At 37.8% G+C, this 16,240-nt stretch overlaps 2 protein-coding genes across 3 annotated transcripts in view; one reads left to right on the top strand and one right to left on the bottom strand.

Annotated features, from left to right (window-relative positions):
• LOC145771501 (E3 ubiquitin-protein ligase UBR4-like) overlaps positions 1–15,098 on the top strand; it is a 46,525-nt gene extending 31,427 nt beyond the window's left edge. Inside the window, exons 61-75 of the mRNA XM_082583196.1 lie at positions 4,842–5,009; positions 5,296–5,457; positions 5,868–6,004; positions 6,696–6,869; positions 7,437–7,584; positions 7,998–8,087; positions 8,395–8,493; positions 8,926–9,030; positions 9,578–9,706; positions 10,253–10,383; positions 10,585–10,779; positions 10,854–11,009; positions 11,364–11,526; positions 12,368–12,469; positions 14,225–15,098. Of these exons, the coding sequence (XP_082439322.1) occupies positions 4,842–5,009; positions 5,296–5,457; positions 5,868–6,004; positions 6,696–6,869; positions 7,437–7,584; positions 7,998–8,087; positions 8,395–8,493; positions 8,926–9,030; positions 9,578–9,706; positions 10,253–10,383; positions 10,585–10,779; positions 10,854–11,009; positions 11,364–11,526; positions 12,368–12,469; positions 14,225–14,344 (2,079 nt within the window). The 3' untranslated portion in view covers positions 14,345–15,098. The remainder of the gene's footprint in view (positions 1–4,841; positions 5,010–5,295; positions 5,458–5,867; positions 6,005–6,695; positions 6,870–7,436; positions 7,585–7,997; positions 8,088–8,394; positions 8,494–8,925; positions 9,031–9,577; positions 9,707–10,252; positions 10,384–10,584; positions 10,780–10,853; positions 11,010–11,363; positions 11,527–12,367; positions 12,470–14,224) is intronic.
• LOC145771994 (ras-related protein Rab-11A-like) lies at positions 54–3,497 on the bottom strand. 2 transcript variants are annotated; one of them, XM_082583794.1, is made up of 4 exons: positions 3,343–3,497; positions 2,329–2,525; positions 1,692–1,876; positions 54–1,320 (listed from the first exon to the last, which is right to left on the bottom strand). In XM_082583794.1, exons 1-4 carry the CDS (start codon positions 3,372–3,374, stop codon positions 1,012–1,014), a joined length of 723 nt encoding a protein of 240 aa, XP_082439920.1. In that variant the 5' UTR covers positions 3,375–3,497; the 3' UTR covers positions 54–1,011. The 2 variants fall into 2 exon arrangements, with proteins under 2 accessions (XP_082439920.1, XP_082439921.1); XM_082583795.1 differs by having other exon boundaries at positions 2,329–2,513.
• Positions 15,099–16,240: the final 1,142 nt, after the last annotated feature.

Below are 16,240 nucleotides of genomic sequence, written 5' to 3'. Positions count from 1 at the left end.
GGTTGTGTTCTACATTGAGAGTCAATTCTAAGGTTGTTGTCATCAAAATAGAGATTGTCGGCACCTTTTCTTGGCTGCTTATCATTCTGCAACTAACCTCCAACCTATTTATTAGACCCTAGGTGGAAAACTACCACCTTCGCCATGTTATTGTCCAAATGTGATACAAAAGAACACTTATCGACAACAAATGGGCATCTGTGACAATGCCACATTTTTCTAACGTTTAAAAACGTCCTGTTTACATAAAATTACAGTCCTCACTTTTACGACCATTGTATTTATTTTATTTGCGCAATTTAAAAAAGATGATCAAGAGAAAGAACAGTGAAGGTACGGCGAGGGTAGAAAATAAAAAACACAAAAAAATCTCGGCAGCAAAATCAACTGAAACAATTGACACTCTGAAAACGCAATTCATGTGTTTGTTGTTTTCGTTGGAAAAATGTCGTTTTAAGGTGCCTTAAGGAATACTAGACTGTCATCACATGGCTCATCTTTTACATGACGGAAAACATTGACCAGTGCATTGCTTTACCTAACGCCCATAATATTTGTGCAAACGATTCTATCGGTTTTGAAACCTGATGAATAATGTTGCCAAAATAAAAATTTCTGCTTTTACAATTTCAGTATAATCTAAGTTAACAAAAGAGCCAAGTAAATAAGCATTGCGTCACATGTGTGTCAGCAGTGATTCTTTTTTATTGCCCTGGTCGTAAAGCTGCATCATTGTCAAATTACAAGTTATTAATTTATGTATCACTTTACACTTTACAGCCACACTGGTTATCATGGAATTTTGACCTTTGTAACAAGTCAACTGTTGTGTATTTTGAAAGACTTTTGGTTTTAAAACAAAAGGACAAGCACTTGTACATTTTAAACTATTTTTGCGAAAAACGTGCCAAGTAACAAAAAATCACCAAAAGTGGTACGTCAGTTGAAAAAACCCTAAGCTTAGCTTTTCCACTCGCTATTCAGCGAAAGAATAAAAGCAAAAACACATTTTTACCCAATCGTGCCGCAACATTTTATTTTAATCTTTTCTCCTGCATTGTCTTGACCTTTCACTCTCAAATTTCCATTCGTTGCTGGAGTGATTGGCTTGTAGGTCTCTCTATTGCCTGTTTTGTCTAACCCGATGGTATTGAAATAAATGTCTGAAATCAGAGCTGTGAAAGACGCCTGTACATTTGTGCACTCTAATGCCGACGTCTCCATGTAGTTCATGTTGTTACAGTGCGCGAACGCTCTCGCTTGGTCGTTTGAAACTTTTCTTATTCCTTGAAGATCTGTCTTGTTCCCGACTAGAACAATCTAAAAAGTAAAACACTGGTAGAAATCAGCATGAAACCAATCTCCAACTTTTTCTTCCTAGTCGCTTTATGTAGTGGTAGCTATTTTAATGTGTTTCCTTTTCAATCTTAAGCACTATTTATGTAGCTGCGAAATGGTGTCGTGTATAAGACATTTGACTTTCAATGATGGGATCCAGGCTTGATATTCAACTAGTTAAAACCTTTAAAAAAAACGCTGCTCAGACCCAGCATAACATGGACATAAGCATAGTTGCTGCAAGACAGATGATCAAGATCAAGGAATTTACTCGTATCGACACCACAGGCATAACTGTAATTGAAATCTTACTTAGAACCGGAATCGCATTAAATTTTCACTACAACTCATACCTGGCAGTTTGGTGCAGTGTAAGCTTTGATCTCCGACAACCAATGTACCAAGTTGTTGAACGATCGGGAATTTGTGACGTCAAACACCAGCAACACGCCCACAGCTCCCCTGTAATATGCCGAGGCAAGTGCTCTGTATCTCTCCTCTCCCGCCGTGTCCCACAGCTGTGAGCATATGTTCTTACCTGAACACGTGCATTGTTGAGAGCCAATAATAGTTGAACCACTTGTGAGTGTTTTGACGAGATTTTTCACTTGAACAGCTTTCACAAAACGATAAAAACTCTGCTTTTTCATAACTTGGCGGCTTAAGTTACAATTTTTGTAAGTTAAATGCAAATTTTCATATTTATTTCGTCATATTACTTATTAGTTTTAATCAAAACAGTTTAAACGTCGTTTCCATTAAATTTAGTTATTAACTTTTTAAAAACCATTGATTTCATGCTCAGTTTAACTTAAAAGCGTCAGCTTACACTTTTTCCACACCTGCTCTTGTGGTACACGCTGCCCAACTTGCAAAAGCTGTCAATTTTATGTTAAAGCAATATACAGTACAAAAAACGGTTTAAAAAAAACAAAAAAAAACTGAAGCTTTTGCTAGCTGGGCCAGCTTCTGCATTGATAAGTCACTCACCGCTCACTGTGATGGTTTTTGTTGCAAACTCGACTCCGATTGTTTGCCGACTGTTGGTTGAGAATTCGTTTCTTGTGAACCTCGCCACCAGCTGACTCTTCCCAACGCCTGATTCACCGACAACGACAACTTTGATCAAGTAATCGTAATCGACAAACGTGCTCTTCATGGTTAAAGACTTCGAGCTTTCACGTTTTCTAAACAGAAACGTTACAAAAAGAAACTAAATTTCAACTTCTGCGAGTTACTTAAAAGCTTTAGTTAAACTTTAAACCTTTGAGTCCTAACTTAAGTTCACTTTCTTTACTCCTGAAACAACTCTGGTAGAAATGAATTGTGAAGCTACTTTCACTTTGGAACTGTGTGGTTTCGCTTTATCGATTTTTGTAATCCCGCAACCAGTGATGTTGTGTGCTTTTTATTTCCATACCATCTACCTCACTGAATAAACAATGACAGGTGCTATTTTGCTATTTGTTTTTTTTTATCTTGACATTTTTCAGCACTACTAGACTTCTGAAAACAGAAGTACAAAGCCAGGTCCATTTGTTGCTTGGTATATTGGCGTTTCGTGTTTATCTTAAACCCCCAATTTATTAACTTTTGCCTGAAGTTAAATATTTCTAACTGAGAAAAAGTAAAACTGCATTAATACTTTCCTGCACATGTTGCATGCGCTGTGTGCCACGTTAAACCCATTTTCACCTGCTTTTGACAAATATTAACCCATTTAACACCGCTCTCAACTCTTGCATTGTTGCAAACACCTTTACATACTCTAAGTTTTGTTGCATTAGTATTCACGCCACAAATTTCGTTTGCTCTGTTTGCCTCAGTTGCCGGGAGAAGCTCATGGCACATACTTTCATCGCACTGTAGAATAAGAAGTGCTACCAGCTTATAAATGGTACGTAATACAGAGTAAATAACTAAATACGCCATGATGTAAACTCTGTCACTAAATCAATTCAAAACACAGTTCATTCATGCTTCAACAAACAAACAAATGCTTACCGTGGTGTATGTTGTTGATCCATCTTTTTCATGTGATTTCCCTCTGCACTTTTACAGCTCTTGCATACGTTTTGTTGGCTTTTCTGACAGTTAACATTAAATAGAATTCATTGAATTCGACCGATGACACAATATAGCTATGATCAATATTTTCTCCTATACCCTGGCCAATGTAATCAAATGCACAGTGTTTTTATGTGGTTTGTCATATATTGTAGGCCTACTGTGTGATACCATCGTTAAGTCACTTCGCGATGAATTCTCCTCACACAGCAAAGCAATGTGTACAACTTTTTCTACTGAAACCCTACTTCCTCTAACGTCCATGCTGGGTGTAACCAGAATTGTTTGTTGCGGAAACGGAAATTTTTCGTCGAAGACTTTGTGTATCGTTGTTTTTGTACACAAAAATATTTACATTCGTTAGTCAGCATTACCGTTTGCATTTGGTTAAACCTTTGTTATTTCTATTGCTTTTTAAAAGGCCTTATATCTATCCACCTCTGACTTAAACTTTACTGGCAGTTGCTTCACAACCTTCACTACTACACTACTCATGGGCTTTTGTTTACTTGTATTTTTCCGCTTAATTTTCTCAACTTCGTGAATGGCTGAAAATTCAGCCTGTCTTCAAGCAGTCGTCTTTCGAAATAATTTTGCTTTTTGCGTAGTTTTTACATCATTAGTCGTTGAATCAACGTAACAACGCAGTTGTAGAACTCTGATCTTTTTTTCACAAACCAAACTTTGATCTGCAACGGTGTTCGAGCTTGCCATGTTATAAAAGCCAGTGACGCGGGCACTTCCTTCCTGGTATGTTGTAGTGCTGCAGCAATGCTTAATGTTGTGCTATCAATTAGAAGCAGTTTTTCTGCTTGTCCGATTTGTTATGGCACACAGTTCCGACGGTACTTTGCGTCGTATCTACAATATTATAGTTTTTAGTGCATTTTCAGATCGGGTTTTTGCATAAGGGTTTTCTCTGGAAGCCTGCTATATATAAACTAGACTTTGCCATCCACGTAAGAATTCAGAAACACTTTTCATAAATCGCTGTTTTCGTTTGCAATTTTAAGCCAATCGAAGAGTCCATGCTTTGACGATGATTTATTTTTGTTGCAAAATAGCTTTAAAATGACTGCAAAAATAATAAATTTCACTGAAAACATTATCAAATTACTGTACCTCAACCTAATAGTTACCATGTTCAAGTGTAATTGTTTTTTTGGAATTGAGAAAACTTCGAAACCTTCCAAGAAATATAAATGCGCAATCGTCCATCAGCAAAACTTTGTTTATTTTTTAAAACTTTTATTCAATTAATAATAATAAGATCAATCTATTTGAACAAATAATCACGATCAACAAAGCTACACACAAATTTACGATATTACCTTGTAACGGACATGGATGGCATGCAAATATAAGTCACCGAGTCATATTTCCATGAATACGACGACGATTTTATCAGTTGATTGAACGATTCTTGTGTGACTCAGGTGATGTTGTCTCGACTCGAGTCAGTTAAGAGTCTGGTCCATGGACGCCAGCTGGTGGACGTCATACTCAAGTTGCTCTCACACGCTGTCAAGCTGAAGGTCAATCGACAGTACCTCACCCAGCACAAGCTGAATACCCTCAACACTTTTCTGGGAACACTTAATCTAGTAAGTACGAGTAGCACTTGTTTTAGACATTGAGAAAATGCATTGAAATGCTGTTTGCATGTTGTACATTGTGGTTTTCTAAATCCATGTTTTATTTATTTGTTTGTGATTTGACTTTGTTTTGACTGCGCGGAAACAATCGGCCACCCCCACTAGTGGGGAACAAACCGACGATGGATTATGATGATGATGATGACTTTGTTTGAGGTAAATTTCGTTTCAACAACTTAGCACAAGAATAAGTCTGATTCTCTCGTGTTTTTGAAAGGATATTTTTCACTTTCAGGGCCTCCAAGCCGGTGAGGAAGGCGTTGCCATGGTAGACCAACTCCTCCAGATCATGTGGAGCATCTTGGAGGAGGCCGCTGCCGATAACACCAACCAGGATCAAACGGACGCTCATGTCCTCACTGGAGACAAAGAAAAGCTAATGCTTCTTCTTCAGCAAGTAGGTGGCACTGGATGAACTCTTCTTTATAAGACTCAATGAAGTAGTTGTGATAATATCCTGTGGTAGAAAACTGGAAAAAAATCCTTCAAAGCACAATCCCTTCTGTTTGTATTGTTATTGGAGGCGTTGAACTAGTTACACTCCTCTTTTTATTGAGCTTATTCCTTTCCAAAGTTTTCTTTTGCAACTGAAGCGAATTTGCTTGAAGTTTAAACCTCTCGCTTTTTGAATAGTGAATGATTTCCGAAGTAAGTTGTTTAATCACCCGTAGTAAGACTTAAACGGTTATTGCTTGATCCAGCCTGTTTTTGCTCACAGCGCCAACTACACACTTGTGTTATCGAAACACAAACTGATTGAATTCAGTTTCATTCCGCCTTTCACAACTTTCATTCTGTTTTGTTTAGGTCGACAGTGAATTTGTGCAAGGACACACCACCATACTTCAAGGCTTGCTTCGCATAATTCCGTTCTTGTCTTTCGGCGATCCAGATCTCATGCAAATGCTTGTTGATCACTTCATATCTGTCCTCAACTTTGAAAAGTGAGCAGATATCCGAGTTGTTCGTTGAGTTGTTACTGATCAGCTAAGTATGTGTCACCTGCTGATGATACAGCCAAGCCTGCTCAATCGGACCACTTTGTGTGCAAGTAAAATTAGTCTCATTGACCGTGTGGTTCCATTCTGATGGAAATTGTACAGAGACATGGATTTTAGATCAGTGAAAACGGCCCAAATAAACGATGGCAGATTATTATCTAGGCTTGACTATGTAATGTATATTTCCTCATTGTTTGTTTGCAAAATTTCTGTATATTTTAAATGTTTCTGATTAAATTAAAAAGATTAATTTCTTATGTCTTAATCATGTGTGTTTTTAATTTTCATATGTTCTAATATTAAAAATTGAATAAGGCTGTTTATATTTTAATGATAACTGGTCATTGTCTGATACGGGTTGGACATTTTGAACGATTGGATGAGAACAATTTGATGAGGGCGAGTTTGAAATAAGGTAGTGACATGAGAAAAGGAAGGCTTACGAAAACGTGGGATGACACCATGAAAGATGACATGACAAAAAGAAAACCTGAAAACTGAATATGCCAACAATAAAGAGATGGAGGAGTCGCATCACACAACTGATCGACCTTGATGTTTTGGGATATTTTTTAACAAACGAAAGGGGTGGAAATTATTTTTGCCTTTTCGCTAAGTTGACATTTTCTCTCAGATACGACGAGAACCACAGTGATGACGACACAATCTACTTGAATTGCTTCTGCGACATCGTGGCTGGAATCCAGTTCAACGCCAGCGGGAACCAGTTAAAAGATCTCATAGTCAACAACGGAATTGTACAGGAAGCGTTGGCCTACATCAACAAGCACATTCCAGCAAACAAAAAGTAAATTACGCATCAGTTTTATATTGATCATTGTGACAAACATAAGAAAGGAATCCTAGCTTCTTGGCCGACCTAGTTCTTTCTTTGCTTGTACTGTTCTGCAAGGTTGACTACCACCTGGGTGCGACTCTGTCCCACTCTGCAAGCGGTTGGTTGTCGGGTTGCACAAAAATAACAAATTAACCTTTTGTATACATTTTGAACGAAGTAACTTGATCTATATTATTATCCTTCGATGTTTCAGTTTTCGCTTTTCTCTTTAAGAGTAGCGTTTGGCCTTGAAGCGATCTTGCAAGAAACATTGCCGACCTTCGCTGCACTGTACTTCATGTTGATGACTTGGTCACTTGCCACGGAATCAACAGAGCTGCCAGCTCATTAGCTGCTTTCATTCTGCTTTATTTTGAAGGATGTAATTTCTTTCACTAAGAACTATATCTTGCGCCAACCCAGACAGCAAAATCTGTCATGTTTACATTGATCCAACGTCTGCACACGTTGAATCAATGTAAAAATGACAGGTTTTGCTGTTGGGCCACTTTGTGGAAAATTGGTTTCTTGCTTCAGTTTCGACAGTGACGAATGGAAAGCGTTCACAGGCCGACCAGGGTTGCCATACTGCTTGAAGATGTTGACCGGTTTATGTAAGAAGCACAAAAAGACGCAAGAACTCGTTGGAGTGACCGCCATACCAAGCTTGCATAGACTTGAACAGGTGACGTGGCCATCGATGGTTCAATTCTCTTCGTTTCTTACATTGGAAACAAATTTTATTGTATCATTTCAATAGCACAAACATAGAGAATGTTGTCACTGTGAAGATTTTTTTTTCTGTTTCATTTAGTTACCATTAAGGTTTCGACAAAGCCTCAAATTATGTTGCAACAACGTAACCACACATCAACGCAAAGCGACACCAAATACTTACAATACTTTTAACAAACAAGTTAAAAGCTAAGTAAAGTCATACAGCTTATATTTTCTTTATCATCAATTTGGCGAAACATTTAAATCATCTTGCTCGTATATTTACGATCGCTTTAAATCAAATGGATCTAGCTTGTAAACGACAATCAATGAATCTCGGCGTATGTTTGCAATGTTTCAATGACATTCAACTTGAAACAGATTTCCTCGGAGGGATGCATAGGCTCGCATGCTGAGAACGTTCTCGAAGCTTTGCAAGAACATCCTGACGTCGCCAAGCAAATCAAACATGTAAGTTTGTTGTTGCCTTTGATCTCTCATCGCTTCTTCGTTTTGATGATTGTTAGAATTATGTTTGATTTTAAATGTTTAGATTGCAATATTTTACTTTGCAGCACGTTTGTTTATAATGTTTTTTTTTTTGGGAGAAGTGTTGTGTGCCGTTAAGGAAAAACGAATTTAATTTGAATTTATCAACGGTGGGTTAAGCAAACGTTCTTGTGGATCCATGCTTGTCAGACCAAATCAGTTCATTGCTTCCAAAGATCGTTTGATCTCTCAGCATCAAACCAACATCTTGATTATGACGTTGGTACAGGTTCGACGGGAAACGAGAGCGGAGAAAAAGAAAAAGGCGATGGAAGTTCGCCAGCAACAACTGGGCGCGCTGGGGATGCACACCAACGAGAAAGGACAGGTTTGATTTGTCCTGTATCATTTTCTTGAAGATTATTCCGATGAAGGTTTAACATATGATGTGATGACGTCTTATATCGTTATGGTGACGTCACACAACACTTACGGCGTCACATGCGTAAGCAAAGATACCAACAAATGTACCAGAAGATACGAGCATAGATACCATGCGTGGAGTAAAGATCCATTTATCTCGCATTCTTTGAGCAAGTTCGCATGTGATCGAATTGAATTGATACGGAACGAGTAAACATAACCGTGATGATCATCACAGATGCTGTGTTATATAACACAATTAAAATTTTTCAAAACTTAGTATTTACTAAAAGTACCATTTCCTTTTTTGCCACTTCCACTGAGATGGTTGCATACGTCATAATTCCTTACGAGAATGCTCATGACCATTGACCATGTTCGATGCTTATATTGGCAGGTCATATCCAAGTCCACCATCCTTCAACAAATATCTGAATTGGTTGAAGAATCTGGTCTCACTTGTATTATCTGCAGGGAAGGTTATAAGTTTGAGCCGAAAAAGGTGATCTACTGACCTTGCTTTTGCGTAATTCCACTTCAATGTTCATTTCTTAACCTCCTGAAATGTATACTTTGTACAGGGAGTTAGGACTGTTCAAAGCAAAAAGTAATTTGAAACATTTTGTTTTGCCGCAATTTTTTCTTGGTTCTATTTCAAAAGAAAAGCGATTTCATTTCGTTGTGAACGCGAAACAAATCGCACATTGAATATTTGCCAATTCAATCATTCAAAAAAAAGCAGAGGGTATCACGCTAAATCGATCAAAGCAAGTTTATTATAAAGCTTTCGCCACGCAACCAACATTTAGAGTGATACTCTCTACTTTTTTTTTTTTTTGTTGTTGCATGTATGCATCCTATTTGCTCATAGTTGAATTCAAAGGTTTTTGATAAAGTTCAGTGATGAAATCTTATTTTGGAAGTTTCTTATTCAAGTTACGAATTAGCTACGAAAAATGTTTATTTGTCCAGGTTTCTTAATTTCTGAAGATTTCTACTTTGTTTCGACAAAAAAAAGATTGTTTCTAACGGTCTTATTGTATACGTAGGTGCTCGGTGTGTACACTTACACCCGGCGGTGCATACTGGAAGAGTTTGAGAACAAGCCTCGCAAGCAGATGGGATATTCGACCGTTTCACATTTTAACGTCGTTCACTACGATTGCCACACGTCTGCCGTGAGTCCCGATTTGTTTAAAAAAAAATTAATTTGGGCTTTATAAATTTAATGTTAATGAATGACCAGTTGACACAAAAGTTTCCAAGCCATTTGGTCGCTGCTATAGAATATCAACTAAATTGCGGTAGATCCTACGTCTAAAGCAATGCATTGATAAGAAAATAGGCAAGTTTATTGTACCACAAATAAATTAAAACAAACATACGTTTTTGATCTTGGGAAGCAATGCTGGAGACTAGAGTTGGATTCTTGTGTTAAATAGCCACCATTTTATTTTCCTATCAATTGAATGGTTGTTTTTATTGCTGAAAATGAAATAGACGTTGTGGAAAGAGACTAAAAACGTTTTCCTAGTAGGTCTAGTTAATTCATCCAATATCAAAGGTGCTTCCCATAGTCTGAATATAACCATTAGTCATACTTCATTTTTGTTTAGTCATTTTACGCTTATGACATGCAGCAACAGGCTCGTTATATCTGTGGCTATGAAAGGACCAACATTTTTTCAAGAATCTATTCGGTTGTTGTTTATTATTCACCTCAGGTTCGCATGGCGCGTGGAAGGGAGGAGTGGGATTCGGCGTTACTGCAGAATGCCAGCACAAAGTGCAACGGGCTTCTGCCTTTATGGGGAGCGCAAGTACCCGAAGCTGCGTTTGCATCTTGTCTGGCGAGGTAAATTCTTCTTTTCAAAACTTTCTTACTAATGGCGGTGCGGAGATGCTGACATGTATGAGCTGCAATAAACATACCCATATTTTGTTACACTCTATGTTTTGTCAAAGTCAGTGTAGTTTTTTCAATAATTTTGCCGATTTTCAATATAGTTAAGTTATGCTCAACTTCCTGCTATTTCAACGCTTAACTTCTACCCAGGCACAACACCTACATCCAGGAAGCCACTGGACAACGGGAGCCTGGCTTCCATTACACCGTCCATGATCTCAAATTCCTTCTGCTCCGCTTCGCCCATGAAAGATCGTTCAGTGAAGAGACTGGTGGAGGTGGGAGGCAGTCCAACATCAATCTCATTCCTTACCTTATCCACGCTGGTCTTTACGTCATCAACACGTAAGCATGACGAGTAGAGATTCGCTGCTGTGAATGAACATGATCCAGCTCCTATGTAAAACCTATTTGTTCAGGACAAGAAATCAGTCTAAGGAAGAACGCATCATCTCAGATTTTCAATCGATCTCCAGCGACAAATGGGTGGAATCCGCGTACGAAGTTGAAGGTCCTCTTTTTGTGACAGCAATGCTTCCTTTCTTCTACAGTTCCAGCAAGTGGAAAGAGCACAGGTTTGAGCTATATTTTTTACCAGCGATGATGATTGACCAAAAATGTATCTGTCACACGCAGTTTCCTCGTCAATTATGCAACAATGGGTATTATTAATAGTTTGGTGAATAAAGGTTTGCACTTATACTAGTACTATTAGTATCAGACATTGGATCAAAACCGACTTAGGAGGATGATGAGTACAGGTTCAAGGTTCAACTGTGTTGTGAAATATAGAAAACATCTTGCTTTGGTATTTTTCACTCGAAAAGGTAGCCAAGATATAAAACATAATCAAAAAGGTGCAGCTTCGTTTCCATACTAAACGTTAACCTTTTTCTCCACCTAACCGTTACTCAATCGCTTTTTTTTAGATTGAAGTTCTTTGATCGTCTCATGATCACAGCACAAGCCAGGAACACGTCGTCATCTTCCATATCAAAACTTGCAGACCGGGAAGTGAAGGAATTTTCCGTTTACAAACCTTACCTTCTCTTTTATTGCTTGGTGGATCTCATTATTATGTTGCTTTTCAAGGTTGGCTTTTTCATTTTTGTTTGTTTGAAAATGTCACATGCGCTTTTTCAGTCAGACCTTGTTGAGGTTTGGATTCATACATAGATTTTTTTTTGTATAAAATACAAATTTCTATAGTACTTTGTTGATTTCCTAGAGTCCAAGTTTGAACATTTAATTCTACATTATCGCCTAATTGTTTCGAACTTTTATGTAGCAGCCAATTTAAAAATACAACAAAAGATCAGAGTTTCTTCATAGTTGAAGCGTCGCTGGTTGCAACTAACGTCGCTTTGCTAAGCTGGCTGCTTGACTCGAAGACCGTCATGGTTCCTTCGCAGCTTCCTGTTGTCATTTACTTGTAAGATGCAACGTACTCCATTTGATTATTTTCCTTCGTATTGTATGATTCTTTTCGGCGCTGTTTCATTTTACTCATATGTTGTTACTGCATTGCACAACAAAATACAGTAGAATTCGCCTATTGTGACACCTAAAGGGATCTTCCAAAACGTGTCACTACAGAGAAATGTCACTATAGCTGATATTCTGCTGTACATAAATCAATGCACACGTTGCTGCTAAAATTCATGTGGCATGATGCTTTTTAAGGAAGACATATCACTAAAGGTTTGCCACAAATCCATGGAAATTTTTGATAAGCGAGACTAAGTTATATCCACTCGTTTTCCTGAAAGCTATTTCAAGCAGAAAAAATCGAGTTTCAAAATGTGGAAATTTACCCCCGAAATATTTGTTGCATCTGCTACTTTTTTCGAAAGTTTGCAGTATCTTAGCAAAGACGACTCTTGATGTTCTATTGTTTGTGAAAACGTTTGGTAATGTCTTTCAAACGTTGCAGAGCGCACCTGGCAACGGAGGGAGCGTTGAACTAGCCAATTACATACGTCATAACGACAACCAGCTGCTCGAAACCGCTGAGAAAATGCTGCAAAAGTTCCAGGTAAACTTGGATTAAGGACTTTCCAAGTTAATAAATAGTAAACTAGTTGATAACGGTAGATACGCTTGTTTTTTGTTGTTTATCTGAAAATGTATGTTTTAGGTAGTATTGTATCACTTTTAAACTGGCCTAAACGCCACAACTTAGCAACGACTTTCTAGCGAAAATTTAAAACTCGTGGGTTTTCATTGCCGCTTGAAAAAAATGACTTTTTAATATTTTGAAATGATCAATCTCTTCAATAAAAACTTCCAAGGAAACTTGCGTAAAAACGTTTTCTGTTGATTTCCTCCGCTCAGCTCAGCCAGATGTCTTCAGCTGTGTGATTTTCTGTTAAGAGAGAACAATTCGTTGTGTTAAAGCCACAGTTTTTAATTCAACAATGAGCATAAAACGTAAATGTGATATCTAAACACCATGCTGTTAAAGGTTATGAGCAGGTAAGTTTTCACGCCCAATTTGTGCGGGACTTATTTGGAATATAATAACGATTAGTGAGGTTTATCTATTATCTTGATCACGTGTTATGCTTTGGTATTTTTGGGTTCAACTTTAAGTTTTTCATCGAAACAAAGTTATCTTTGTTATTTTGAAAAAACAGGTGTAGAACCGTGTTTTGCCTGTAATCCACACAGAGTATTGTGATATTCTTGAGGTGCTGATCGATCAGTTGTCTATCATTATACTTCAAGTTCCTGATTTCATTCGCTTGTTAGCTGCGAGTGTTCACGATTGGTCGTGTCAGGAGGAATCTCCTATTTTATTTATCGCTTCCCACCTCAGTTTTTTTTTTGTTTTAGTTTTTTGTCAACCTATCCAGGTAGTTGATGATTCACCCAGTCTTCGTGTCCACCTTCAGATATGGATTTAAGTGTCTTGCCAAAGACACAGCCACTTGTTTTTAATGTCGTGTTGTCTTAATGTCGTTCTGTAGCCACTTGTTGATAATGCCACTCGGCTATGCAGCCGACATAGCGTCAGTGAGTGACAAGTGCCGAAACCAGCGGTCACTTTTTAGCGTATACAAAAAAAGCTTCTGAAACCAACGCTGGTTCTCGTTTCTGCTAAGTCTTCAGCATTGAGGGAATGGACTTTAGGCGATCAACTATTCGTCTGCGCCTGTGTGGCTACACTGATACTGTCTGCGTTGCAAATCGCTAAACAGCGCATGTCTGAAATAGAAAACAGCGCCACGTGAACACATATCATCATTATAACATAAGTAATCTTTATACAGTCATGTGGATTTTGCGAATACGCAGACAACTCGGTTGGCAAGTGTCCAACACAGCACGTGTATGGCGCATATTTGTCTCATCAACATTTCGTCACTTTTGTTCGAAGTTGTTTTGCATGAAGACGAGTGCTGCCTACGTGGTTGTCACATCGTGACCAGTTGTGATTGATTTTCAAAATTTGCCACTAATGATTTATCACGTTGCTTGAGGCCACATTTAATTGCTTGACATTACGCAATGTGCCTTGCGGTTACTTGTCGTCTTTCTTACTCAGGTTCCAAGGAATCGATTTTGACGTGGAACAGTTTTGTTTTAGGCAACGCCACACGATCATTTACAATGTGTTGAATGTTTCATATTTTTACGATTTTTAATCTTTAAAAATTTTAGGATCTGGTGCGGTGGGGTTTATGGTCAATCACACCACAGGGTTGATTTTTTCCGAGATACAGTTTCTTACAATTTAATACTAAGATTGAGTGGAATTTCAAAAATAAAACAATACTACTTTTTCCAGGACGAAATATTGGTCTGCGACTCTTTAACCGAGCTTATTGACGTCTTGGAGTTGCATGAGGTCATAGGTGATGATGTCATCGATTACTTCAAGCGTCTGTTTTCATCCCTTCCAGAGTAGTGCCAGCGCTGATCCTGACAATATTAACAACGAATAACTGTTCATAAAAACGTTGTGTTGTTTGTTTTGATATTCTAGAAAGCATTATTGTTATGCGTTACTGGAGTCGGTACCCGGACAGTAAATCAGTCGTTTTTTGCATTCAGTCGAAACTTTCACTAAATCAGTCGAAACTTCCACTACTGATAGTTTAAGTTCGTGCAAAAAAATGCAAAAAAAGTTGTTGATTTGCTGTCTAGGTATAGTATCAATAAGCTCTTGATTTTTATGTGATTAGAACAACCAGACCAAAACATTAATCTTTTGAAGTGGTTCAGAATATTTTTAATGATTAATTGATTTCTTGTGACAAAAGAAATAATTTCCGGGCCCTGTAGGATTTCAAATTTCCAACCACAATACTTTTCAATCAGTTTGTGTTCAACATTGTTTCTTAAATTGTAAGCTTTATGAAGTTAATTATTATAAACTATAACTTGAAAGTATCGATTTCTTTTCCTGTGTACTTCATTGCTCCCCAAACCAAATAAACGATTGTAAATTGCGATAATTTTTTTTTTATGTTCAGAAATCGACGTTGCAAACGATTTGAAATTTCCAAAACTATAAAATTTCCTTGAATTTTCCAGCACCTTTCCACCAGACTGCAATGATATTCATTAGACTTGTTGGTTGATTTGACTTTGAATTTGCTTGGTGTTTTGTGATTGTCACATGTACCCTGTTGTATCATTGGCTAATATATCTTTGTGCTTACAAACGGTGTTGTCTTCACTCATCAGCAGTGCTTTCATTATATCACAGTAATTCAGGCAGAATTTTTAAGTTTTAGACTAGGACTAGGCCTAATCAACTAGCGGACCGCTGTCCGAATCCGGACCTTCTGGTTGTTGCTGGTGCACCTTGCGCTTCTGGAAGAATAACCTCATTGCCACGTTTCAGGGCCTCTTGAAACAGATTTACTGTATATTGGGAGGAAGCAGTTTTTTCAGTGATTATCCTAGTTGCTGGGGGCCCCCTAGAATTTTGTCAAAAATCCAAGTCGAGTTACATTTTACCCAAAAAATGGTTCGCTACCGATAGTTTAACTTTCGTGGTTGCGTGTGAAATAACTTAATCACCGGTCTGCTAAAAATATTCAACTTGACAAACCGGACCTTTGTTAACATTAGTTAAGTTAAGGCTAAAAGCTATTACTCAGCCTAAAAATACGTAACTTTGATAAAGAAACACAAAATAAAAACAAGAAATCAGTCATGTTATGCATCGGTTGAATGTCTGCAAACGTTGAATTAATGTCAAAATCGTGAAGCTGTTTAAACAACATCATGATTACTAACCAGGCGTTCCTTGAAACTGCCTTGGCCAAGACTCGGTTATTTTCTTTACAATATGGCCTCGATATATAAGCTTCAAAAGTAAAGTTTAATTTCAAAGCTTAGAGTAGCCATCCGCATTGGTCCCATGACGATGTGGTCGATTTTGTTGCAGGCAGAGCACAAAGTGATCATTAACATTATTTTTTTGCAGTTCTAACGTTACCAGCACATTTGCATTGACAAGTTGTTTGAGCTAAAAAAATAGTGCAATCACTTAATGACGTTGTTGAGAGCCACTTATTCTACGTACTACGTTTGTTGCAACAAAGAGCGCAATGAGGTCTTTGCTGGAAAATTTAATAGAAATTTGGTGACAGGTTGAAACGAACTGATCGCTTTCGCAGAGACCAAACAAACATTTTATTCACACTTCGTTTGCTTGAGCATCATATTTCACTGCAAATCCGAAATAATGTGATTTCCCAAGGCACACTAACTTTGGCTCAGAGGAAGTGGTAAGACAATGAACTTGACCATGACTTCTCAAATGATTAACTTCTCTCAGTACATACCTGCT

The sequence above is a fragment of the Aplidium turbinatum genome, chromosome 6 (genome assembly GCF_918807975.1).
Source record: "Aplidium turbinatum chromosome 6, kaAplTurb1.1, whole genome shotgun sequence".
Classification (NCBI taxonomy): Eukaryota; Metazoa; Chordata; class Ascidiacea; order Aplousobranchia; family Polyclinidae; genus Aplidium; species Aplidium turbinatum.
Note: the sequence above shows the minus strand (reverse complement) of the source record. Positions and strands in the feature narration are given on the sequence as shown.

Bases quoted from the DNA above. Each gene is read 5' to 3' on its own strand.
- LOC145771994 (XM_082583794.1), bottom strand. From the start codon at position 3,374: ATGAAAAAGATGGATCAACAACATACACCACG. The intron at 2,526-3,342 runs GTAAGCATTTGT...GTTTCTGTTTAG, and splicing joins GATCAACAACATACACCACG to AAAACGTGAAAGCTCGAAGT. The intron at 1,877-2,328 runs GTGAGTGACTTA...GCACGTGTTCAG, and splicing joins AAAAACCATCACAGTGAGCG to GTAAGAACATATGCTCACAG.